The sequence below is a fragment of the Vigna angularis genome, chromosome 4, assembly GCF_016808095.1.
Source record: "Vigna angularis cultivar LongXiaoDou No.4 chromosome 4, ASM1680809v1, whole genome shotgun sequence".
Classification (NCBI taxonomy): Eukaryota; Viridiplantae; Streptophyta; class Magnoliopsida; order Fabales; family Fabaceae; genus Vigna; species Vigna angularis.
Window position 1 is genome coordinate 7,946,552 of NC_068973.1, and position 27,503 is coordinate 7,974,054.

At 32.0% G+C, this 27,503-nt stretch overlaps 1 protein-coding gene across 1 annotated transcript; it reads right to left on the minus strand.

Annotated features, from left to right (window-relative positions):
• Positions 1-1,285: 1,285 nt before the first annotated feature.
• LOC108331504 (structural maintenance of chromosomes protein 3) lies at positions 1,286-27,146 on the minus strand. Its single transcript, XM_052875920.1, has 30 exons — positions 26,989-27,146; positions 26,436-26,484; positions 26,202-26,277; positions 25,503-25,541; positions 25,337-25,404; positions 25,164-25,235; positions 24,737-24,816; positions 24,523-24,601; positions 24,297-24,414; positions 21,578-21,753; positions 19,463-19,708; positions 19,258-19,379; positions 17,113-17,257; positions 13,386-13,558; positions 13,074-13,173; positions 11,728-11,864; positions 11,302-11,503; positions 7,132-7,219; positions 6,897-7,047; positions 6,029-6,179; positions 5,720-5,911; positions 5,461-5,644; positions 5,306-5,376; positions 5,080-5,231; positions 4,128-4,296; positions 3,633-3,779; positions 3,263-3,355; positions 2,780-2,954; positions 1,840-2,031; positions 1,286-1,618 (listed from the first exon to the last, which is right to left on the minus strand). Exons 2-29 carry the CDS (start codon positions 26,448-26,450, stop codon positions 1,841-1,843), a joined length of 3,612 nt encoding a protein of 1,203 aa, XP_052731880.1. The 5' UTR covers positions 26,451-26,484; positions 26,989-27,146; the 3' UTR covers positions 1,286-1,618; position 1,840.
• Between the last annotated feature and the right edge of the window lie 357 nt (positions 27,147-27,503).

The following is a 27,503-nucleotide window of genomic DNA, read 5'->3' on the forward strand; positions in this document are numbered from 1 at the left end:
GTCATTTTACAAATTTGTTAAACTGGCTTTGAAAGAAACTTTAGTTGAGTCACGTCTAAGTAGGACTCTAACACAACAAATCAATTTTCATGTTCTTATATGTTAAATTTGGAGTTGTTAGTTCAGAAAGGGATAAATAATATAAAATGTACTTTAAGAATAATAAATTGACTGCAATATAGATATATGTTAGTTAAAAGGATTACCAACCTTTGATACAACTTTTAGTATGCAAAATTACAACAATCTTGTTCAATGCGTCTATAAATAGAAGTTTCATCGTAGAGAACAAATGAATAATAATCTATACAACAATCTCACGTACAATTACAACGTACTTCACATGAGCCATTGGTTCAAATATAAGTATTAAATAACATATTACTTTATAGAGATATAGAGAGAGTGTCATTGTAAAATCTTTATTTTGTGAAAGATATCTTTTAACAAAGGAGAGTATACTTGTGTATCCTCTCTTTTGATAATTTTAATATATCTTAATCAACTTCCTTTATTATTGTCAAAAGTAACACTAATAGAATATTCATACCAGAAGTGACTTAATTTATGTTTTTTATTTTGTGGGAAGTTAACGAATTATTTAAAAGTGACTTGTGTATTCACATCTACCATAAAAGAATAATTGTAGTAAATATAATAAGTAAAATCATTTACAAATTATAAAAAACTCAACATCGCTTAATGATTTAATGATGGGATGAACCAAAATAAACATCAAATATGTTTATGCTTAGGCTAATATACTTATATACACTTCTTGTTTATCACAAATAATTTCTGAAACCATATTGTAAAGATTATAACCGATAGACATGGCACTACTTTACAATTAGCTTCGTACATAAATTAAAGAAAGAAGGTTCAAAAGTTTATTTTTGTAAAGATATAATCATCATGCATTGATCAACTAGAAGGTACTCAATATTAGACTCTAAAACTAGTTATTATATAAGGTTATATTTTATTGCACAACAATTTATAGTTGAATATTATTGTAGAAAACATTTACTTTACTTTATCGTTGTAATCAAATTAACAATTTGATTAAATTATAACATTTTTATGTAAAGAGTTTATTTGATCGGTTTATTTGTACATGGGATATTTAAATATTTGGGATAGATAAATATAATAGAGTTATAAGTTCTTTTTCAGAATACATTTATTTAAAAGCATTTAATTTTCATTTTAATTTCTATTTTAAAGAAGAGACTTAAGAACGAATATTGTTTCAAATATTTAAAAATAAAAATGAATCTAAATATTTTCAGAAATTGATGGTAGATCTACAATTTTGATTGATATTGACTAAATTATGAAGACCATCTACGGAGTTAGGAATAGTGTAATCATATTACATAAAGTACTTTTTCCCTAGGATTCGGAAAGGTTCATTGGAATCATGATTCACTTTCACATAATCGTAACTTACAACAGACAAGGATTGGCCAAGGGTTGGCCTCACACCAGCCACTACACGACAGACAAATAGTAGGTCGAGGAATTTGAATGAACTTGAGTCTGCAATCTCTACAAAAACAATCTTCCAAGAGTGCCTAGTGTTGACATCTACTTCATAACGTGTGAGTGAAAGCACCTAAGAGCACATAAACACCACTTCAAAAACAGATCAAACATAACCGACTGAAAAGTTAGACGCTTAAAAGCCTTGTATTTATCAATGAAAAGCATGCAACAAAGGTCATAAAAATGCAATTATTTTTAATAAGAGAAGGAATGACCCCAAATAGAAGTGGGGATCATGACAAACCCTAAAGTAATCACAAAGAGAAATTGTGGAAAAGTTATAAGGCTTACCTTATTCAGCATTGTGCGTCTGGTCATGCTCAATAAATTCCAATGCATCTTCTTTGGATACAACATTAACACGACTGACCCTGTTTTTATGTGTTACACCGTATATTTTGTCAGCAACTTTCACTAGCTCTGGGCGAAATGTTGTTGTGATAAATTGAGTGTTTGCTACGTCAGCCAAGCGACGAATCATATCTACGGATAGTTAAGAATCCCAAAAGGGACACGATATAACAGGAAATCTATATATGCAGTTCAGCAAGAATATCACAAGCATGGATTAATTTTTTAAATTTCAATAGAAAAGAATCCCAAAAGAGACATGATAAAACCCTGAAATCTACGTGTCATTCAGAAAGAATATCACAAGCATGAATTAACTTTTTATATTTCAATGGCACCAGAAACACACAACCATAACAAAAGCTTTTTCTCACCAGAACCACCAAAACGGAGAGAATAGATACTATATATCATTATATGGCTTACATATACTTACTTGACATGATTATACTAAATAGGGAAATTAACCCTAAAGGATACTCTTTTAAGATATGATAATAGATTTTCAAAATAATATAGGAGACGAATCATGTCTACCGAGATAGTTAAGAATAAATTGTAAAATAGGATAGAATGAAACGGAATCTAATGATAGTGCATTCCATTCAGTCCTAATAACCCCTTCTTTTCCCTCCCCTCCAATTTAAGGGGACAAATATAAAACCACCTTTTTTCCTAAATAAACATCCAAACAATTAAGTGACAACTTTATTCCACTCCATTTCATTGCATCCCATCCCATTTCACACAGTAAAATGTCCAGAGTTCTGAATTGAGCCACTTTTTCAATGGAAGATGAGGTATGCACTCAATAGAGATGGATGAAATGCACAGGACCAATCAATTGACACAATATGGTAGCAAACATAAATATGGATACTTCCAACAGCAGTTCGGTACTGTGGGTCCAGAGCTGCATCAATCTCATCAAATAGATAAAAGGGAGCAGGATCACATCGCTGTATGGCAAAGATAAGAGTAAGGGCAACAACAGTTTTTTGACCCCCAGACAACTGTTTCATGGACTGTGTTTCCCCTTGTCCAGTAAATGAGACCTGCAAGCAATAAGGAGACAAGAAATGTCAGAACTAAGATGCTATGTAGTTGTAATATAAGTGAATAAGGCATGGCTATCTTAATGTAGTATGATTCTGTCACATTTTAATGCAGTATGCTTCTGTCACATTCTAATGCAGTATGCTTCTGTCACATTTTAATGCAGTATGCTTCTGTCACATTTTAATGCAGTATGCTTCTGTCACCTTTCTTTCTCTGTTTAATGTACAAAACAAACCCACAAGCCTTCAGGTAGAAACATTACATTAATTTTCTTTTTAAAATGGCACAAAAGGAATACACTTGCCTTCACTTTCACTCCAATGTATTTTTCTACTCTCCCCTCTGGATTTGCTTCACGAGGACCATCCTCATCTTCATCGTCATCATGATCACCATCCTGAGGGAAACAGAATTTAATACAGAAATACCACAGTTATATCAATTACGATAACTAAATAACCTTTCTGGAGAATCCTCACTATTTTGCAAAGCACAACGAAATAAAGCAATAATCAAGCACCACATTGAAACAACAGAATGAAAATAGGACATGAAAACATAAAAAAGAACAATGGCACTAACTTTTAAACATGAACCAACAGAACGAGCTATAAAGCACTACTTTTTCCTATGCAAAAAAGAACTTAATGTATAATTCAAGAACCATCACAGACCTTCTTTTTCATCATAACCAGATGACCATGGCCACCCTGCACAAGTTCAGAAAATACTTCCCGAAAATGCCTAGCAACACCTTTGAAAGTGCGTTCTATAGATTCGTCCTTCCGCTGATCTAGCACTGATATCAGCTCCCTAATTTTCTGTAATTATTCAGTTGGTCAAAGAAGTTAGTAATGCATGATACAAAATAGTAAAAAATGAAAAACTTGGCAATGGAATCAGTCTGATTGAGCAAAATCAAGCTTGAAACCAAATAATATAAACATTCCTAGATTATTCCCCACGCATAGGGGATTGGTAAATAAAACCTACTAAAGAGGCACAAAAAGAAACAACAATGATTTGAATCATTACAGAGCAGTGGCACCCAAATCATTTAGATAGCAAAGTGCAGAACTAAAAATATATGCTAGGCAGTGTAGCCATCAATTTTTTTTCTCTGGAAACAATTATAAAGGGCATTCATAATTGAAATCCCTGTAAAGTACCTCATCTCCTGCATCAAGTTCGGCCTGTCTTTTCTGAAGTTCTTCTCGTTGTTCTGTAAAATTTATATACTGGTCCAGTGCTTTCTTGTTTACATGACTGAACTGCTGCAATTGCTCATTGCACCTGTGCAGCATTTTGTGCAAATCTTTTATATTCCGTCGTCTATACCTGTCATTTGCAATGAGGAAAGGAAAAAAAATTAATTAACGGTAGCTAAAACCAAAGCATAAAGGAAGTGATATATAGCTACACAACTAGAAATAAACTGTAATAGCATCATATCCGCCAGATCCTCAAACTATCATGGTATAGAAGTCATGATTAACCCCAAGGAAAGACTGAATACCATTAAGTATAAAAAACGAAGTAACAAAACAATCCAGATAACGATTTTGGAAATTTGTTATGGACTTACTTGACAGTGAAAATAAGAAGGCTAAAGAAATTAATTTATCTTTTAGCTAATTCTTGTTTAGAACAATCCTTACATCACATACAAAAAGACTGAAAAGGTTACACCTAGGTGACAGATGCGTACTGAAAAAATAAGTTAAACTATCCTAACAAGTTAACCTATTAAAAAAAGCTAAACAATTCCAACGGACTTTATGTTCTTGTTTGTTCATAAGCTGTCTCCATGGCTGCAGGAGTTACTTCTGCCAGTGCCATATTTAAAGACAATGAAGCAAAACGAATGTGTTCACTGGACATGTGTCAAAGCAGAATCTTGATGAGCACAAGACTTACTTAAGAATGTGATAACATCAAATTCATTGTGGATGAAAATTGTCACTTTTCCTTACGCTGAGATATTGCTAATAAAGAGAATGGAGAGCTTTAATACTTTCCATATAACTGAACTGTCATTTTTTTAATCTTTTCATATCCCTCTAATATAATTCATCTTATGCACACAGAAAAGGGGAAAATACGATGAAAGAAAATACTTACGCCTCAAAAGCATCTGATGTCAATGGTCCCAGTTCCCTAATTTTCTTGGCATACTCTTCTTCTTTAGCTGCATATGTATTTTTTTTACTCAGCAATTGCTCTAATTCTTTTGCTTCTTCCTGAAGTTTCCTTTCATATTCGTCCTCCAAAGACTGCAGCCAACAGATTTCATCGTTGTTTGGAGCAAAATTACATACAACCAGCATCAAATTAAAAAAATCATTACCTTCAATTTATTCAATTCATCTTTAATCTTTTTAATTTGCCTCATTCGATCATTTATATTTTCAGCAACTCCTGAGGATGAAATTTGATCAAAAAAGGAAACATATTCAAGATATAGATAAAAGACTATATTGATTTAAAATTTGAAGAGCTTACTTCTAAGCTGCTCTGTTAAGTCATCAACCAACATTTTAGCATCACTAAGCTCCTGCCCCTTGGATTCAGCCTCACCAACCAGAGAGTCAGAATCCACGGCCGATATTACAGCCTCCAGCTCTTGTTTCCTTCTCCTAAGGTTAGTAGTAAGATTGGTATCCAGTTCTGCTTTCCTTGCTTCAGTCTGTTAAAATTTCAAGTCAAAATAATAATACTAACTTCAAAAGATTGTGAACACAAATACAATTGATTGAATAACCTCAATACGGTCAGTCTTGCAAGCAACAAGCTTCTCTTTAAGGTCTTTGATTTCAGGGTTCAAATCTGACAAGAGTTTCTTTTCCTCTGGTGTTAAATGATCAATTAGCTCAGTGCCCATCTCAGCATTTTTTGTTGCGATACTAGCCTTAAGCTGTTCAATCTGGTTCTGGACATCCCCAACAGACTTCTCCTACAAGCAATAAAGGAAAAAAGGTAAAACAAATAGTGAAAAATTCCTCAAGGTAACAAACAACCGAAAAGTAGCTCCCTGACAATAATTAAGTATAACCTAAAAATTCCATAACACCTTTTTTGTAAGTGCTTTAGAAATCAACTGCTTCTGCTTATTAGCATTAGCAATATCTTGCTTAAGCTGTTCTATCTCAGATTTGTCATGAGCACGCTTGGCATCAATCTTCTGCTGCTCAGCAACAAGTTCATTAATCTTTTGGTCTATCTGTAAGACTAATTCAGCAAAAACAATGGGAGGAAATTCTTTCATGACAAGGAATAGCTTAGGCATCAGAGAAGACATTCACAAAATAGAAATAGACATAACCCACATTGTCAGGACAAAAACAAATTGAGACTCTCCTGCAAAACTTTTAGCACAAGATGATGCAAATAAATCATCGAAAGGAAAAGTAACCATCACCAATAAATAAATAAATAATTCAAAAAAAAAAGTTCTAGATAATAGAGTCCCAAAGAAAAATGCATAGTGCAGTAAAACTTAACTTTTGTCCCTGAAAACCCAGGTAGAGAATCTCATTATGGTTAACTTAAGCTTGACAAATTTGAAATAAAACAATTTGATGGACCAATCGCCCTTTACCAACTAAACATCTTACCTAAGGCATCAAGATGAATATGACATGCCCCAACAACCAAAAACAAATAACCAGAAAATTGGAATAAAATTACAGTGGTAAAACTGCAGTTAATCAGAGAAATAGGCATCATAACATAAATTAAACAAATGCAACTAAAGTTTCCTTTATACTCACTCTTGGAACTATTATTTCCGACCAAAATATGATCAGGCAAACCAGATAATTTGGATGTTCTTTCCTATGTTTCATCAATCATTTAATTTGCAACTTATAAATAATGAGTTCTCACCTAAGAGAAACAAAAATTAAAAAATTAATGTAAATTTATTAACACAAAGGATATCCTGTAGATTAAATCTAACTTTCTCCAATTCCTCCTCTCTAATGCGAATAGTGCCTTTATTCTGCGTAATGATATTCATAAACCTTAATCTTGATCTTCGGTGATCATAAAATCCTCCAGTCATACTACCTTTCTTGCTTACTTGATCACCTGTAATAAGTTGGTGAGTTTGTCAGGGGAAACACAAGACCAGCCCAAATACAGAAGACAGACAATGAAAAGATGTAGGCCAACCATCCAGTGTGATGCAGTCCAGAGCATCAGTACGAGCAACCCTTGAAGCCACATCCAGATTTTTGCAGATGACCGTTCTCGCAAAAACCTAAAAGAAATATCACAAGTGACGTTAAGGGACATAAAAAACAACTGAATAGTTATGTATTAATATACTGTCATCCAATATTTTTCCCTGCATCAGCATACATATGTAACTGTAAATCTAAGATAAATAACAAGCAGAACAACATTACCTTCCGTGAAAATCCAGATCAATAAATCTATAAAATTTCTATAAAGGTGTTCAAATCCCACCTTGTGTATCTCACAAGAATAATTTTAATTTTCCCAGACAACATTTTGCACAAATCCCAGGCGATTGACCATTACATCAAAATGACAGAAAAATACATCTTATAATTTTACTAAAAAATATTAGTCCTGGTTCATGTATATTGAGTAACATATGTAGGGAGACATGAATCCCTTAAATGAATCTCAATACTTCAAAGCATTAGTAATTGGATTTTAGCCAAGGGATACCCTAGATTCATGAAGAAAAAAATACAATAAAAATTTATTAAAGATCAACTATTATTATTAATTAAAATGTTTACATAGACATTTTTAAGTTAACTGTGACATTTTAATTTGAACATTACATTGATCGGCCCTCAACACGGTACCTTTGAATTTTCATCCAAATACAGAGTGATTGTATGAATCTGTAAATGCCAAACATGATGTTTGTCTAGTGAAAATCTAAAACAAAGGAAAAGAGATGAGTCTGATTGAAGCGTAATCTGGATCACTACAAACACCTGAAGCAGGTTCATAGTTAAGATAAGGCCATATCATTAGATGCGTGTGTTGTGTTACAGTAGGAAACTGTTAAGGAAGAAAAAACAAGAGACACGTGATGAATTCTACATCAAATTTACACACAGGTTCTTATTCATAATACGTCGATACGATTCATAGTTACAATAATTTACAAAAACATGTACAACTCAAAATATCTCATAAATATCTTTTACAACTATTTATATAATGTTTACAAATTGTATGTATACCAAGCCTATTAAATATATAACTAATGCAAAAACCTCTACCACTTTGTGAGAACATCTGCTAGATCATTTGAATTGACAAATCCACAGTCATGTCTCCAAATAAGAACTTTCCCCTATATAACATTTTATCTTAATGTGTTTGGTCTAAAAATTAAATATTGGGCTTAATACAATATGAAGGCAGCTTGGTTGCCACATGATAGCCATATGCAAAACTTCGGAAAACCTTAGTTCTTAGAGCAACCTATTTGAGCCAACATAGTTTGAAAGTATTTACACATTGTAACAAAGGCAGAGGAATCCATTAGGGCAACACAACCAGGTTATTTAGCCACTAGACACAGATAGGTGGACAAAGCAAAGTTTATAGTGTGTTTTGTGGAAAAGTCAAAAATTTAATCCTACATTTTGTAATACTTTGGGTAATCATCACCTTGTGTTTCTAGGGAATTATGCCCTATGCTTACATTCTTATATGGTATGAATGATTAATCTTATATCCATAGTTCTGTTGACCACAAAAGTACGATAGCAGATAGTGAATGATTAATGTTCTAATTTTTTTTTAAGATAAATCATTTTAGATTGTTTACTATATATATATATATATATATATATATATATATATATATATATATATTATTTTTTGCATTTCCTATTATTTTTATTACTTGTTTATTATTTATTTTTTTATATCATATTTTACACCTTATTTAGTTTGTTGTTATTTTGTTTATTATTTAATGTTTAAGGATTTAAATAAATTTTATATACTTTAAAACTATTATATTTCTTATTATTTTTGTTGTTATTTAGTTTATTACAGTATACTAAAATTAATTGTTCACATACTATAAGTTTAAAAGCAACCCATCTAAGATGTTGGACTCAAATTGAGGCCCGAAAATGAGAAATGAAAAAACTACATACTGAAAGACTAAGGACCCACAACCCATCAGTTATATTAGTTAGTGCCACACCCTCAAAGTGAAGCGGTGGTTCTGTGACAGAACACAGTGAAGGTCCACAACAGCATAACGGAGGTTGTTGAATGTCAGGCACAGCAGTTTACAGTTCGGCTTCATAACCACAATGCTCAAATACCCTTAGTGGCCCCACACTGCCACTATTGCAGCTTATCCAACCACAACTCCAAAAAGCAACATGACAGATTCTGTCACAGAACCCTGCTCCACCACAATGGTGGCCGCTCCAGCAGTTATTGATAACATAGCTTATATCCACTGATGGACACATCTATATTTGTTTATGCTTTAGATGTCAATGTCTAAGATCAAGGGGATAGTTATTGGGTCAGCCACATTTTTCCATGTTCCACATGAACCATCCTCGCCTTAACCATTTGTTAAAATAATAATGTCTTTCAGGGGAATACACTGGAAAGATTCACCACCATGTGATGAGCAAACCATATAATAGATTATGACACTAACTTCAACCCAAAACCTTAAGGTTGCATTAGCCGGTCATTTTTTCTTATATGTTACTCAACTTCATCATTTCAACACATGTGACTTTAAACTTCTACTTAAGATTCCTAACAGTCTTCCCCTCAAGTGAGTTTGGTTTTCTTTACCACAGGTTTTTGCCAACACAGGACATGCTTGCTCCCACCAATTATCTCAGCACACTACCCTGACCCTAGCTACTATTGACTTTTAGCACAACAAGACATGCATACCTCAATCTGAACCGGTCACCAAGACAAATCATCACTTCAGATACTGCTGTCATATTTTTCTATAAGGATATACCGAGAAGATTCATCACCAATGAGTCACGAGCAAACAATGTCTTTGCGGGTCTTTTTTCTTTATATGTTACTAAACTTTCTTATTTCTACTCAACGTCAGACTTTTAACTCATTTTCTTTTTCGAACATAAAAAGAATTCAATGAAACAAGAAAAAGACATGGCACCTATTACCCACAATCACAAGAAAAAGTAGAGCTGCCCGGCTCACCAGGGGTTGGTCACTTAGTGAGCCAACCCAACCCAGCTCACCTATTAGCGAGCTGAAAAAATTCGAACCCGACTCGATCCACCACTGGTTGATGGGTTAAACGGGTTGGCTCACTAGCTCACTCAATTATAAGTTTTTTTTAAAGTAAAAAAAATTATAATTTTTTTAATTCAAATCTAAATAAATTTCACTTTAAAATAATGTTAAACTCCAAAGACAATTCAAAATAAAATAAAAATATCATACAATTCAAGTGTAATCCAAAAACAAGCACAAAAGACGAACAAATAAGTTTTTAATATTGATAATTTTTGTATCACTTGTCTATTTATAATATTAGAGTTTTCGAATAGATAAATCTGTAATATTTTTCTCTCTTGAAACATCCTTTTTTTATTCTCATCTAAAATATAATAAAAAAAATGCTAACTAATAATATTAAAACACAAAATAATAAATAATTAAATTAGGTGGGTTGATGAGCCAATTCGGCTCACCATGGGTTCCATCCGGATGAGCTGAGTTCTAAGTGAGTCAGGTTAAAAACTAACCCGCATAAAAAAAATTACATTTTTTTCAAACCCAATCCGGCTCAAACTCGTGGTGAGCCGAGTTGGCTCGCAGGTTACAACCCATTTTGACAGCACTAAGAAAAAGCATGCCAACAACCACAAATTCTCACAATTCCAAAGCACAATCGTCTAGGAAATCAACTCAACTCATTAAGAGAATGACACATGGCACCGATAACCCAAAGATAATAAAAATCCTAGACAATTCCAATATAAAATTAGTTTCCTAAAGCGTATCCTAATGAAACAAAATTAAATACGAAATCCAACATGATAAATATTGTCCTAGGAGGCTAAGAGTAAGGAAGATCGCTTGAATAAGAGATAATGTTATATTTACTTTTAATAAAAACATAACAATATGCCATACACAATAAATAATAATCATTAAATATCACAACTACAATAATTACATTTCTCCATTATGCATCAATTTTTTCATGTTAAGTTGACATTTGTAGACCAAAACTTCAGAATTATTTTATTACCAAATAGCACCTAAAGAAGTTGTACCTGCGTGAAATAAAATAATAAAATATAACAATTTTCAGAAGCTAACCTGACTGAATGCAGGAGTATAGTCATGTTTAAAATTCAATTTCTTCAAAAGAGGTATGACATCAGAACTCTGCGGATAAGTGATGCGTGGAGCCTTTACTCTGTTAAGCGGAATAAATGTAACTCTACCACCTTTCTGTGAATTAAGATGTCTAATTATCTGGGTTGACTTGTCATCATTTTCAACAACAACATGGAATAAGCTGTTCAAACAAAGATGTTAAAAATAAAAAACATTACGCCAAATGTGCAAAAGTATAAAACCAGTCAAGAAATTAGCCCAACAAAGGACTGAAAATAAAAATATTGAACAGCTACATGCTAAAGATGAGGCAAATTCTCCTTTCTCTCCCGTCACCCAAAACAATGTAGGAAAATATACTTAATGCAACAAGTGGTATTAAAATAAATATCAGTGAGAAATGACCTGTTTCCTGCCGTAACTTCAACGGCAGTGAAAAACTTTTCATCACAATTCAGCAACTCAATAATTGGACCATGAACTCCAGAAATATTATACTCCCTGCAAATCTTCCTAACTGAATTCAGCCCTCTTCTCACATCCTGAATGTCATAATAAATCCAAACATCATGATAGTTAACCCTAACACTCAACAGATAAACAATGGAATAAGATCTAAGTACCCGTACACATTCAAAAAAATATATACACGGACTTGGACTCATACTCGTGTCGATAATAATTTTAATCATCTTACCCCTTACCAGTTGGATATCTATTTACGCATATCTGTATATGCTACCCACATTTTAATTAACTGCAACAGAGTAATCAAACAAATATTCAAGTATGTTTTCTATAAAAGATTACAAACATAATACTTATATAATACACTTCCACAACAGTAAATTTATAAATATTCAAATCCAATGCAGCAAATGTACACCACTTATACAACAAGCCGGAACCTATTTGCATTGGTTGAGTTAAAATTGTGTTAGAATGCTGTAAATATAGCAAGAGTGAAGATTTTCACTAACTAAATTTATATATACTTGTTATTACCCTAAAATAGGGTAACTGAATGTTTTGTTATTATGTTTTCACCCTTATAAATTTAATAGATCTGTTGTGGTCTATAAACATTAAATTTACCCTATCCTCCCGTTTCTCCCTCTCAACCTATTATTATAGTCCAAAAAGATGCCGATTTTAGGATATCCCAAAGAACACATCTAAATTGTATTCTAATATTTTGTCACTTGGTTGTGGTTAGATGGGCTCCAACAAAATAACAAAGTCAGATTATGCTCTTTTATAGTCTCTGTTTAAGAGACTCAATCTTAATTTTCTCAGAAACTCCTAAATGGATGTTGACTTACACAGGTTGCAACCTTGTCATAAGTGGTAGCAAACCAGCAATTACTCAACTCATTTACAAAATCAAAAAATTAAAAGCATTTTCCAACAGAACAAAATGATTTTATATCTTCTATCATTCTAAGTGTCGCATAATATATGGAAGAAAAGTGTTTCTGCAATTCCCTTCATCTATATGCTGCATAAAAGATGTGAAAAACCAACAAAAGCCATGTCAAAATCTTTCATATACTTTAGAGAGTCATAACACTATGTTAATTCACATCGAGTAGGTTATAAGTTAAAATAAAACTCTACACTGAATAAGCCCGTATTAGGCTGTACATGTTGAAACATGCTATGCCTAGAAATACCATGTTGAGTATGCTTGATAATTTAATGGTATTTACGAAAAGGGATGTAAAAGAAGCTACAAAAGAGGGATTACTCACACCAGGAATTGCATGATCAAGATTCTTTTCAGCCTTCTCAACTTCTGCACTCAGCTTATCAATTTCAGCAGTAATTTCATTCTCCTTTGTCCATAGGGACCTAAAATGTAACAATTTAATACACTCATTAGCAATATTATATTTACTCGCAGTTTACTATGTTCCTCCTTTCTGCTGTTGGTTAGGAGGGCAGGTATCCTACACTTTCAGTGTACTCATTCTTTAGTGTACCTAATTCTTCTTTAATCTGGGAAAAAGTATATCTAGAAATTTAAAATAAAAAACGGTGACAAAAGGAGGACTTTTACATACTTCCTCTCAAGATTTAACTTGTCTCTCTCCAATTTGAAATGATTAAGCCCTTTAAAGGACTCAGCAATGCCAGATTCGAAAACAGTAATATCTGATTTACGTTTATTTATGTTTTCATCACAATCACGCAGTTCTTTTTCAAGCCGATCAATTTCATCCAAAAGCTTTTGCTCCTGCAGACCAAAACCACAATTAAAAACATGGGAGCATGGTTTAAAAGATCACTATTCATACAACAGAAGATAAAAATAATGATTTAAATTTGAAAATACAGAAATAAATAATGGAAATTATGGCAAGAGTCACGACCACATCCAAAGTTACTGAGAATACTCATGTCAACACTAACAAGTTGAGCACCATTACATCAATACAGCATAGAAGAGATATAGCAATAAGGAAAAAAATTAATGACTATTAGTGAGAATTATCGGCCGAGATATTGATAGTGTTGGAGTAAATTGTTAACTTGAGTCCCCCAAGATGACCACCGTATAAGGAAAAAAGTCCATAAACTTATTGCCTTAAAGTTTTAGATTAGAAGTACTATCATGTTTTTTTATGTAGTTGGTTCATGACCATATGTTGCTCACCCTCATGGAACACAACAAACTAGTAACAAAGCCAGCCAGTTCTGTTCTGGTAATCGACAAGTCCGTCTGGATAATTTGCTGTAGAAGTACAATATGCCAGACAACATGGGTAACATTGTAAAAGTACTTTTGTGCTTCCGCTACAGGGGTAGTGTGTATAATTATGGAAGAAACTCATACTTAAGGGGGAGATTATTGGTGTAAAGTGAGTTAAAGTCTCACGTTCAATAGACATAGGCAAGATGAGCAAATATAAGGAGGACCCATAAAACTTCTATGTTAAAATTTTTAGTTGACAGTGGTGTCATATTCTCTTATGTAGGTGGCCAATGACCCATTGATCAGACATCTACCATAGGATAATGGTATCAGAATCAGTCTCATCCTGGTGACTGAGAAGTACATTAGGAATTATTTATGTGCTACCACTGGATGGGGAGCACGTACTAATGTGGAAAGGATATTCATATATATATATATATATATATATATATATATATATATATATATATATATATATATATGTTGCGCCACTCTTCACAAATCCTAAATAAATCAAGAGGCTATATAGTCTTTCAAGTCCTTGAAAGTAATTATCACCTTCTAGTCAGTCCATATAAATGTCGAAACTAAAAACTAGACTCTAGTAATTGTTGATATGTAATGTATTTTGGTAGTAGGCTTTTTAGGAGCCTTCTGTTTTTGTTTATGCTGAACTACTATTCCTTTCTCTTATATAAGTATGATTAGTGATGTATTAGGGTTAAGAGAAAATTATAATGAAGTTTTTGGTTTCTCTCCCAACTCTTAAGTGTAATATCCATCTTTCACGTTAGTTCTTTATATGGATAATGTTAGTTAACAAAGTTCATTGACATCACACGTTAAATGATGGGTGAGTTGTCACCTGCCATGACAAATTCAGGCAAGGTGGCAACTAATATGTCACTTAACATGCCATATGAGCAAACTAACTCTATTAAAAAGGACAAATGCGAAAGAAAGGTCTCACTCTCTTATTACCAAATTTTAGTTTTGATGCTTTTAAGGACGTCAGCAACATTAAATGACAGGTCAATTGTCGCCTATCATGCCAAGTTGAGGCAAGGAGGCAACTAATATGTCACTGATCATATCGCATCATCAAACTAACTCTATTACAAAGACAAATGTGAAAGATAGATCTTACTCTAGGTTAGTTTCGACGGTTTTAAGGATGGACAAGAAGGCAACATACACTTCATGTATCCGAAAAACCATTCAATCTTATTGAATAGATTTCCTTCTTCAATTACCCCCTTCTCCCTCTCCCCCACACTCATCCTCTTTTCCTTCTTCCTTCTTCCTTCTTCCTTCTTCCTTCTTCCTTCTTAGTGCATATTGGTTTAATCTTCATGTTTGTTCGTCTTACTTGAAAAAACAAGGAAGAAAAAGCAATGTATTCAACCTTCATTGGTGTGATTTTAATTTATGTATATATAGGAGTTACAAAGTAAGGTAAGACACTTACCTTAAACCTTAACCCTCAAGTTCGATACATACAAAAGAAATAATATTAAAAGAACATCAATTTTTAACACTCACTCGCAAGCTTAAGCATACAAGTCATGGCCCCAAGATTGGAACATAGATCCTCTTAGAGATTTAGTTATAATGTTAGTGAGTTGATCGTTAGAACTCAAACTCATTAATAAGATCCTTGCACAAGAACTTCTCTTTACCAAAATCACAATCAATCTTTGGATGTTTAATTCTCTCATAAACACCAGATTGGAGGCAATATGAAGAACATGATTGTAACAATATAACTTCATCTGCCCATTTTCAACAATCTTCAACTCTTGAAAGAGGTTACAATTAGTTAGGGCCATAGATTTATACACAACTTCTGCACTAGATCAAGTAACTACACTTTGTTTCTAACTTTTCTAAGATTCCATCCAAGGAATAAACAATATCTGGTGGTATATCTCCTATCAATGGGACAATCAGCCCAATCTACGTAATATCCAAAGACTTGAGTATTTCCTTTATTCTCCAATACCAATCATTGTCCCGAGGTCCTTTTATATATCTAAGAATCCAAATCATAGCATTTCAATGATCAATGTGAGCATTCTGCATAAATTGAGTTACAACTCCCACCAGATAAGAAACATCAAGTCTTATTACAGTGAGATAAATGAGTATTTATTTGTACTAACCTCCTAAATCTCTATGGGTTTGGAAAAAGTTCAATTTGGTCTCTCATTAACTTCATATTTGAGTCCATATATCAATGGGCTTGCAATTTGCCATGTTCATCTCCTCCAAAAAAATAAGAAGCATATTGTCATTGTGAAATCATGACACCTTTGATTGCACCACTTCAATATCAAGAAATACTTTAGATAGCCCAGATCTTTGGTCCAAAAGTGGTAAAAATAAATGCTTTTTTAATTGAACAATTTTATTATTCTAATTTCCTATAATAACAATATCATCAACACAAACCATAAGATAATCACACTTCCGAAGAGAAGTATGACAACAAAACACTGAATGATTTGTCATGTTCGTTTCAATCCAAAAGTATATACAATTTTTTAGTGTAATAGTGGATATTATAGTTTTATATTTAGCTTTATTATGGAATTAAAATGTAGAATAAGTATGCTATTTATTGGTATTTTAACACTTTTTAACATTAAATATTCTGAATGTATAAGTTGTGCTTATGGAACCTCAAAGAGTTTACTTGAAATCTCAATTTTTACAACGATGATAGCCAAACAATGTTTCGGGATGGAGAGCCTCCCATGATTTTTAATTTTTTTTATTCCCTAATAGCACACTGCATCTTAAATACGATCATTCACAAGATATAATCACCTTGTTATCAAAAGCTATCTAAAGAAGTTGGCAAAAGTAGGTAATAATTCTCCCAAATAGACATATGCATTCAATCTGTTAATCAGAAAAAACATTAATTAAAATAAGCATATACAACAGGGTAGGAAAATGATTTTGTTATCACACTTAAAATTAATAGAAATCAAGATTAAATAAAAACAGACATCTTCATGTCATGAATCTGTTAAAAGAGTGTTTAGGACAAAATTAATTAGAGCTCACATAGATAAATGAATACTTGCCTGCCCCTTATTTGAAGAATGCACTCGTTCAAGATCATCAATCTCCTTTTGAAGCCACTTATCACGAGCAGCTTTACTTGAAAACTGGGTAGCTCGACCTTGCTTTTGATAGAGTATACTGAGTTTCTTTTCACGCTCCATTATTCTAACAATTCATTTATTTAAGAGAAATACTGATTAGACCTGTTGAATATCCTCAATAAATGATAGAAATATGTGCCCAAACATATACTAGCTATAAACATGTAACAAATATTAAAGAGTTGTAGAATGGGAATATTATGCTGGGTTGTTGGGTCAAGTTAGTTTGCCCTAAGCAAGCTGGCAAGTGACATCGAGTTATATTATCTCTGTTCTAACTTGTAACAGAATGCTAAGAGAATGAAATACACTTTTTCTTCTTTCAAAATTCTGTCTCTAAAACTCTTTGTAAACTTCGACACAGTTGGGTATCAATATCCTGGCCGAATACTGTACTCCATCTTCTTCCTCAAACACTGTCACTCATACCCGATCTCAAAGGAACTTAAGTCAAGTTAGTTCACCCTAACTAGCTGGCAAGTGACATTGAGTTATATAATCTCTGTTTTAACTTGTAACAGAACGCTAAGAGAATGAAATACTCTTTGTAAACTTTGACACAGTTGGGAACCAATATCCTGATGGCAGTATACTCTACTCTATCTTCTTCCTCAAAAAATGTCTCTCGCACTCGATCTCAAAGAAACTTAATGACAAGAATTTTCTCCTATGCCAACAACAAGTAGAACCTATAAGCCAGGCTCAATGACTTCAAGAATGTTGAATCAACATTTCTAAGTGACTAAGATTCCTTTCTGATTTCTGAGTGAAGCCAACTGCAACGTTGCAAAAGTTAGTCCAGTGTACAAAGCCTAACAACAACAGAAAATACTCTTATCACGGTTTCAGTCTTCACTTTATAGTTCCCTTCTCTCACAAGCCTTTTTGTGAGCAATGCATATCATGTTAAGGATAAAATTCTTGACTTTTTTCAAAAGCAAAGATGCACAAAAGTACACAGCTGCATACAGAACTGCAATCTACAACACTCTCCTTCACATCAAAATTCATGCTGATGCGCTTGCTTCAATTGCGATCCAATTTCACTTCAAGAACATATTTCAATTGTCAGAAGCAAGTGTAAACCTCTTCCTATTGAAGAAATCAATGTGTTTATTCTTGCTCATTAAATGCAACTTCAGAAGTTTTTCCAGGAAGTTCTATATGATTTGCTAAAGTTCATCTTACTCGAGCACTGTCCAATTCTGCTAGTCACAACCACCTCTAAGAGGTCAGAGATTGTAATTCTTGCAGTCATTATTGCAGTCACTTTGCTAACATGCAATGCAAAGTATGCTTCAAATATGGCCATATTGCCTCAAAATGCTAACACATACACAATCCTGTATTATTTCGGAATCTTGCATTACTTGGGTCTCCCAAAAACATAAGAAACCCAGCGTCAATATCAGTAACTCCAGCCCTGCAACCAGCTAAGCCTGGTCCCCTAAGGTGCCTCACATCATATCAACTTGGATCCTTTATAAGGAAAGGACCAGATTCACATTAGTAATAGACATGGTCAGCATATTACCTCCTTTTGTTCTTACTTTCCCTCCCATCTTAAACTTACTGTCGTACTCCAATTACATAATTTGCTTATAACAAAAAACCTAGTGAGTAAATTTTCCAAAGACAACTGTATTTTTCAAGTGTCATGCTGATGGCTTGAACCAGTTTTCAAATCTCCATTAGCATCCACATTCTCAAGTTTCTCTTTCTGCTAGGTGTATAATTTATAATTCCGTTTCTTGTGCTAACTCTTCAAATATAATATTTCCCCAGTCCCATCTTCAAATGGCTTTCACTATTATATTTCTTTTCTTGAAAGCAGTACAAGCATGTTAAAGATTAAAAAATATATTTTACTGTCCTATATCCTACCTAATCCAAGATTATAGCTAAATGAGACACTAAAAGAGATAAGATTAATCCAGTATAATAGAGTGCACTAAAATATGTAACTACCATGTTAAAGAGTCAGAGACAATAAACTAGGAGAGTTAGATTAGATACGGTGAGCTGATTCAAGCAAATAAACGATACATTCAACCATAAACATACTGCATGGCAATGTCTTTTTCTTTCTGAATTTGATCCTCATGTAAGGGAATGATTTTGCCCAGTTCAATGGTTGAATCTTGAATTTCTTTCTCAAGTATCTCCAGTTGTCTTGCAGCATCTTCCTGAAAGCATGTAAGAAAAAGATGAGCCATGTACAAAACAATCCCATCAAAAACAACTCAAAAGGTCTTCTTCAAATTAGTACCTTGGCTCGGATGTTTCCAGAGTTCTTCTCTTGCAAGTCTTTGACATCAAGCTCAAGTTCTGTGTGCTTCTTTAATGCAACTGTTTGTCGCTTTTCAATAGCTTCTTTTTCTTTGTTAAAGTTTTGAAGTTCTTTTGATACATCTTTTAATGTATTCTCTAAATCTTTGGATTTCTCATGGGCATCAAGAACATCATTATACATTTTTGCTGATGTTTCAGAAACCTTGGCCCGAACATCTTCTATCTAAAACAAGGTGACAAGCATTCAATTATAGAAATCAGAATAACAGAAAAGGGATTAAAAATGTCTGAACAATAAATATTTGACACTCAATATTATGATTGATCATAAGAATCAGCAGAGAAAATAAAAGTGTACAACTATAAACTCCAAATGATTGTATCAAGTATATAGCAGGCCTTTTACCAGTATTTATAGCAAGAAAGAGAAGCCAGGGATATCAAGGCAATTATGAATGGACCCAAGGGTCAAATTGAGAAATCAAAAGATAGAAAGTGAAATAGCACAGTGGACAACTGGCAGAACACCAATTGTGTAGAAGTTAGGGTTTTCCGTGAGGTGGATGACTTGGGAATAAAAGGAGAAGGAAAGCAGAAAGGAATCAGAGGAAAATGAAAAGAAGGAAATTTGAAATTGGAGGAAAAGTTGAGTTCGACAACAGTTCTGCATGTCACAACCCTCTAGACCATATGTGATTATCTTAACCAAAGTTTTCTAATTTAACTTTCATGTTAAAATTTTATTTTCACTGTTTACAAGATTTCCTCTATTGGTCATCATCATTTATTCAAACTCGAAGCTCTATCATCAGAAAACTATTTTCACAGTGAAAATAAAAATGTTCTCAGTACAAAAAGTGACTTACAGATGTTAGCCTACTCCAATAATATTATATTATTATTATTAGTTATTTATAGTATACATTTGAAATATTAATATTCGGCACACAGTTTGCAAACACTTGTGTTTATAATTGTACCGAACACATAACCCAATCTAACATGTCATTTCGATACCCAACACGAGTCTGTAGCAAAGTACCCAAACCCACACACAAAATTATAATATGGAGACATTTGTTTGAGTTTAGATCATTTTCAAGAATGTTGATAAGCATATATTAGCATTCCAATATTTATATCATGTTTTATACATATATTTCCATCTAAAAATTATTCTGACATATTTCTTAAATGAGAACTGTTCAAACATCGTTTAGATAAATAGGTATAGTTTATTTAAGGGTAATATTAGAATAAGTATTAAACATGAAGTAGTTGTACTGGAAACTACTACCTGCTACACAAATAAATTGTACCTAATTCAGTACCGAGGTTACTAGTTCAGACTTTTCATCTTAAATCTTCCATCTTCTCATTGCACCAAAATTCTATGGTTATAAATATGAGATCATAAGAGATGATTTCCAGCACTATAAAATGCATTATCTTAAGTTGATACCAAAGCAGGTTGATCCCACTTTGCTAATCACAGTCTTTTCGATATTGTGTCCATTGTTCGCTGTCGGCCACTATCTCAGATTTCTCCTGTGTCCACGGGATCTAGAGCGTCTCTTTAGGCAACAACCAACCCCATCGGTCCCAGAAGGTTGTTCCACTCCTCACTTTTCAAACATTGTTGGTCCCGTGACACTCACATGCCACCTTCCTCTCACCCGAGACCAGTCCAATGCTCCAAATGAATCCTCTTCCTCAAGTTCTTCTCAATCATCAATCAAAACCATGGCTCCTAGTGATGATGATTCAACCTGGCCCATTGCCCATTGAAAAGGTACTCTTTCTATTAGTAATTCACATCCTATTTAGACTTTTTAGTTATCAAAAGTTGGCACCTTCCTTTTGTTCTTTCCAATCCTCGGTGACAATCCATGATTGCAGAGAGGCACACTCATGAAAACATAAATTGGCATATCCATAATAATTTATTTAAACTTTCATTGTCTTATCTTTAGTTATATACTTGTGATTTTGAAGAACCAAACCAAAAGAATAATCACCAAAAATAAAAAACCAACAAGTCCAACAGTAAGAAATTGTGCAAATAATTATGAGATAACAATTAACCCGTAACCTCTGTAAGTTTCTGCTGAGCATCTTGAACTTCTTTGCTAAAAATAGCATATTCTAATGATTTTCTTTGTTTGTCAAGCTGTTGATATTTTCTAAGTTCCTCCTTTTCCTCATCTAGTTCTTTCAGCCTTTCATCTAAATACTGTACAACTTGGATTATTTGCTTTCTTTTGTTACCTGTATAACAGAAAAATGCATGAGAATAACAGGAATAATAATCACTATAAGTTGTAATAAACACTACAATGTGATACTTTATTTTCATATTATCCATTATTTACTAACAATGATGATATTAGCCCAATTTTTTTATTTTTAATATAAATATATTTTAATACATAATCCTAAAATACTAAAATATGTGTTTGGAATCTTAAAAACTTCATACTAAATTATTCAGTTATAAACTTACAATATAAAATGTCTCTCACATAATAAAAATAGTTCTTTAATCTAATTATTACAAATCAAAATAATATTTTATACACCTTTTAATTCCTTATTGGAAGAACTTAATAGCAATTCTTATAGGATTAAATTAATGCTACCTCTGGCCATATGTACAAGAAACTAAAGATGATTTTCTATGTCAAAGAAACAATGACTCGTTTTCAAACCTACCTGATATTAAATTTCTCTTATTCCCATAATTTATTGTAAAGTTCATTTATTAAGTATTCACTTATTCTATATAAAAAGTAGAGCACTCACTACATCAAACATTTAACAATAAGGGTATACTTGGAATAAAAATTGAATTTATGCTATCATTAATCGAAAAACTAACCTAGCCACTTTTATTGATCTTGATGTATTAGTTATTTCTTTTTCACATATATAATTATCAAGCAAATAGAAAATTAACGTTTCATTCCTAAAAAATGTTAAAGTATTAAGTTTGAAAATTTAATTTATAATTTACTATAATTTTCATATTACATCAAGTACACACACGTACATGCATACATATACACATATATACATACATATGAAATATTGATTAAAAAATAAATTATGTCTCCCTACCCTAAACCAAAGAATTCTTTTCACAAGTAAAAAAACGTATTAATCTAATCAAACTTAATTTAAATTGAATTTCGTCGAAAGAAATTTAAAGGTAAGAATTTGAAGGCTATTAAAATCTCTTTTTACTCTCATCCCATCAGGATACTTTAAACCAATAAATATATTTATTCATTAATTAATAGTAATCAATTTAATTCAAATAAATTAACAAAATTTTATTTTACAATCCATTTGATTGATCATAATTTTAACATTATAACAACAATTAGTTTTAAACTCAAAGATAGAAAATTTTGAATACATTCAAATGCAACTAACAGTTTAATTAACCTTCACTACTTTTGAGTTGTTTCAAAAAAAATATCTTATTGCATTGAATAAATAATTTACAATATACATGAAAATTACATAAAAAAAATTTAATCTATAACAATATATAATGGGGATTCCGTCATTTGCCTATAATCTATAATAATATATAACGGTTATCCCCCATTTGGTGTACATATATTGTTTTCCTATTTTACTTCTAATAATTTTTAAGGGACGATGCAAAATTCAAAACCGATGTAAAAAAGCAAAAAATAAAATAAAATATGGTGGAGAAAAAATAAGAAATAGCAAAGAGACTAACATGTAGTGGGAATCCTCCGTACAATTAAGCTTTAAAAGTTTAGAATGTTTGATTCTATATAATTAAACCTTTTATTATAACATAACTTCAATAAAATGTAGAATATAATATATATTTAATCATCATATTTTCACATAAATAAAATCACATAAAATAGAAAATAATATATATATATATATATATAGAAAGTTATAAGCCAGATTATTAAAAAACGCAGACACATATGCTAGCATTGAATCAAACAAGTTCTAAATGTGTTTCTTTTGTCAATGCCTAGTAAAAATAAAATTCAAATACATTACGAATATAAAAATCAAGTATAATAAAATAAATTATCAAATTCTTCTATTGAAACTTTCAAGAATTTGTATCTATACCATTAATAAAGGGGATTCTCCTTTTTGATGTACAAAACTTTTTCAGTTTTACCCTTTTAGTAACTACTTTTTTGAATTCGAATAATTACTCATAATAAAAAAACCATTTACACAATAAAATAATTACCTATAATAGAATTATAAGAATAATTTATTTTTATAATTACCTTTTTGTGAAATTTATTTTATAGTTTATTAATATTTTTTATTCCAATAATTAAAAATCATTTTATAGTTTAATAAAGATTTTGCTATAATAAGAAAAAAGTGGACACACATGGGCATAGTGCATGTGTGTCCACTAGTGTACTAACTAGCTGATACTAATCATATCTACACAACAATTCAGTTTTATAATAAACTTGTAAAATTTGTCAGGTCTGGCAAGTATAAATCTACAGCTAAGTAAAGAAAGTACTAAATGGACATTATGTTAATGTATATATTCATTGTTCTTTATTTGATGTGTGTGTGTAAGAATATGATATTTCATTAAAAATCATAATCCATTTCTTAACTCCAGAATTTAGAAAAGAAAATTATGAGAAAGTGTCATGTGGTAATTTTAGAAGAATAACCCTATTATTATACGTAGATTAGAAATCATGAACTCAAAAACTGAATGATAAATAAATAGGAAAGACTAGATAAATCATAAACTTAAAATAAAATCATGAACTTGCCAGTTTCCTGCATTATTTTCAAACTTTCACGGCGCCTCTCCTCATAAACTCTAGTACCACCTATTTCCTTAAGCAAGTCCAGTCGTTCAGAGTCTTTCATCAAGGTTAATGATGCTATCTACACAATATATAAATGGAACAAGTTTAGAAATCAACTTCAAAGTGTTTGAATATAACAACAATAAACCCCAAACCAAATTCAAGTACTGCCACCAAGAGCCAATACCTTTCCTTGTTGTACAACATAATAAGGATTTGAACGGGAGAACCCAGCACTCTCCAGCAAGTTCATCACTTCAGTTTTCCTGCAGATAGTATATGATGCTTAGAATCAGAGTAAATACTCATATGACCAAATAAAATAAGATAAAATAGGTAATTTTTCTCAATAGTAAAAATAAAAGAAAAATACATTTGACACATAGCTCTATTTAACTCACGTTATGTGTTTTCCATCAAGAAAATACTCATCCTTTTTTAAACCAATAGTCCGACGCAATCGCACTTCCTCCTTGTCAACCTATTCACCCAACACAGATAGATGCTAAGATAGAGCATATTTTATCAAGCAAAAATCACTATTGCCACAAAAAATAAAGCACATTTGGTCTGACAAAAAAGTAAAAGGGAATCAGTTCAAAGCAGTGCAATTATTACATCAACAACCACTAACAAAATTTTACAGTTTAAGCTGAAAAGGTTATTTAATTGAAATTGCGGTGTAGAAGCTCTGTGAAACAAAAAACACAGCAAAACACGTCATTAATTGTATTACTTCTCAGCTAGTACAAAATATGCACCATCAAATAAATATGAAATCATGATATTGATCACTAGAATAACAAGTTATTATCCTCAACATATTACCGGGATACGGTTGTCTGAATTATCAAAGACAATCTCCACAAAAGCAGATAAAACTTGGTGTCCAGCTCCTTCCTGTGCACAAAGAATAATTTATTTAAGCATATTCAAAATCTATAGTTGATTCTTTATAGGCGACAACTACAAGTATAAATAATGGATGAAGTGTGACATACATGGAGTAGTGCCTGTCGATCTTCACCACGTAGGTTTTGAAAGAGATCACTTAATACAAAACGGATGGCTACAAAAGAAAAAAAAAGGTGTAGCAAAGTGAAGATCAGAGATTTGGCCGTAGTTACTTCCAAATTGCACACAGAAGAAACGGTGATCATTTTTTACCATGAAAAAAGTTTGTCTTCCCAGATCCATTAGCACCAACTGCAAAAATAAAAAATTAACAGATATATTAAATTACAAATAAATACAATTTAGATGCGTTCATCATTTGAGCTGAAAGAAAAGATGATGTTCATCTTTAAAATATAATTTAAGAAAAAGGAATGATGTGTAAGAGTGGAAAAAACTAAGGAAGTAATGAAAAGGAAGGTAATGAAGAGAGCAAATAATGCATCTATGCCAAAAATACCGCATGTGCCCTTTACCTTGGTGTGAGAACGTATCAGCTAATAATCAAGTACTACCGAATCATAACATTGTTATCAGTTTTACAATAAAATTCTTCTTACATATCCTTCACTTTTTTTATGGGTAGTCTTTCATCACAGTATTGACGAATAACCTTCTTTCTTAGATATATACTAATAAGTACTATTATATGTATATTTGCAACAATAAATAATTTACTAATTTTGATGATAAATATGAACTATTATTATATCTACCTTACTACGTAGTCTAAGAAAATATGTCTGAATTCAAATAAGAATCGACCAAACACCTTCTTTTTATGTTGATTTACATGTTGCATTTCGCTGTCATCATAACATGTTACGAATGAAATGCCCACATCATACATGCCGAAGAGTTTCCAGAATCAATAGAAGATAGGATCTAAAAAATTGTCAATAAAATTATTACCAACACAGTTCACTTTAGAGCTGAAAGGCTCTGTGGAAATTTGCTCTCGATAACTCTTAAAACCTTCGATCACAACCTAAAAGCACAAACAAGCAAATATCAGCATAATATGTGGTATCTGTGACAGAGGAAGTGTTTATGAATCATAATACAAAACAGAATCTAGTCAAATCTAATGTAGTTTATCTCACCGTGAAAAGTGAATTAAATAAACAAACTCCAAAATTAAATTACCTGTTTGATGTACATGTTCAAAGTGTCATAACCGTACTTTTAACCGCAACTACAAAAGCAAATGAAAAAAATTCCATAAGCACAATCACATTACAACCACGCCACAGTACTGTACACGCTTCCTTGAGTCACAACAACGGTTTTTTATAAAACAGAAGACGGGGAACTATCAATCACGATAGCATTAAAAAAAATATAATTAAGCATATTCATAGGAAGTCACTGCAACTATCACAGAGTCAGAGATGAAATGACCGAATCCTCCACACGTACTAGTTCAAATGGAAATTCAAAAATCAATACAATTTGACTTCCAAACCACAAAACATACTGTTACAATGAACAATCTAGGGCAAAATCGGGGTATAAAGAGTTTTAGCAGCGAAATCAAAGTACAAGAACAGGGAAATTCAAACAAAGGCAACTCCGTGAATGGTATTAGGGTTTTGAGGAGCAAAAAACTGTGAGAGTGAAAACAAAAATTGCGGACAAGAAAGAGAAGCAGAAGCATACGAATAATTAGTATGAGTTTAAGAGAGCGAAAAACGAGTACCTGAGAATGTTTAGTGAGAAAGGAGTGGTTGTCGCAAAAGTTGAAGTTGGAGCGATCAGTTTGGGTTGCGAACTTTAATATCGTTTGGTCCGAGAGTGGACGTGGAGGGAAAGGAAAAATGAAAAAGAATATAACAAAGGGGCAAATTTTGAGAAGATGTTGCACGACATGTTTCGTTCATAGTTCTTAATTTCAGAAAAAGAAAAGGCAAAACTTATTTAAATAAAAAAAATGAAAAATAAAAACAATTATATATTAGTGGAATAATAGACAATATGAGCTCTATATCCATGTCTTTAGGATAATAAAATAATTATTATAGCCAATATTAAAATAAAAAATATTACAAAAGTAATTTTATTTAGAATTTTATTGTGAGTAATTTTTTAATAGATAATGAAATTAGTTATGATTGAAATTAACAATTATTAGAATAATTAATAAGTTTGTATTCCTATACTTTAGAATTACATATCTCTATATCATACATTCTTATTATTTAAAATGACAGGTTT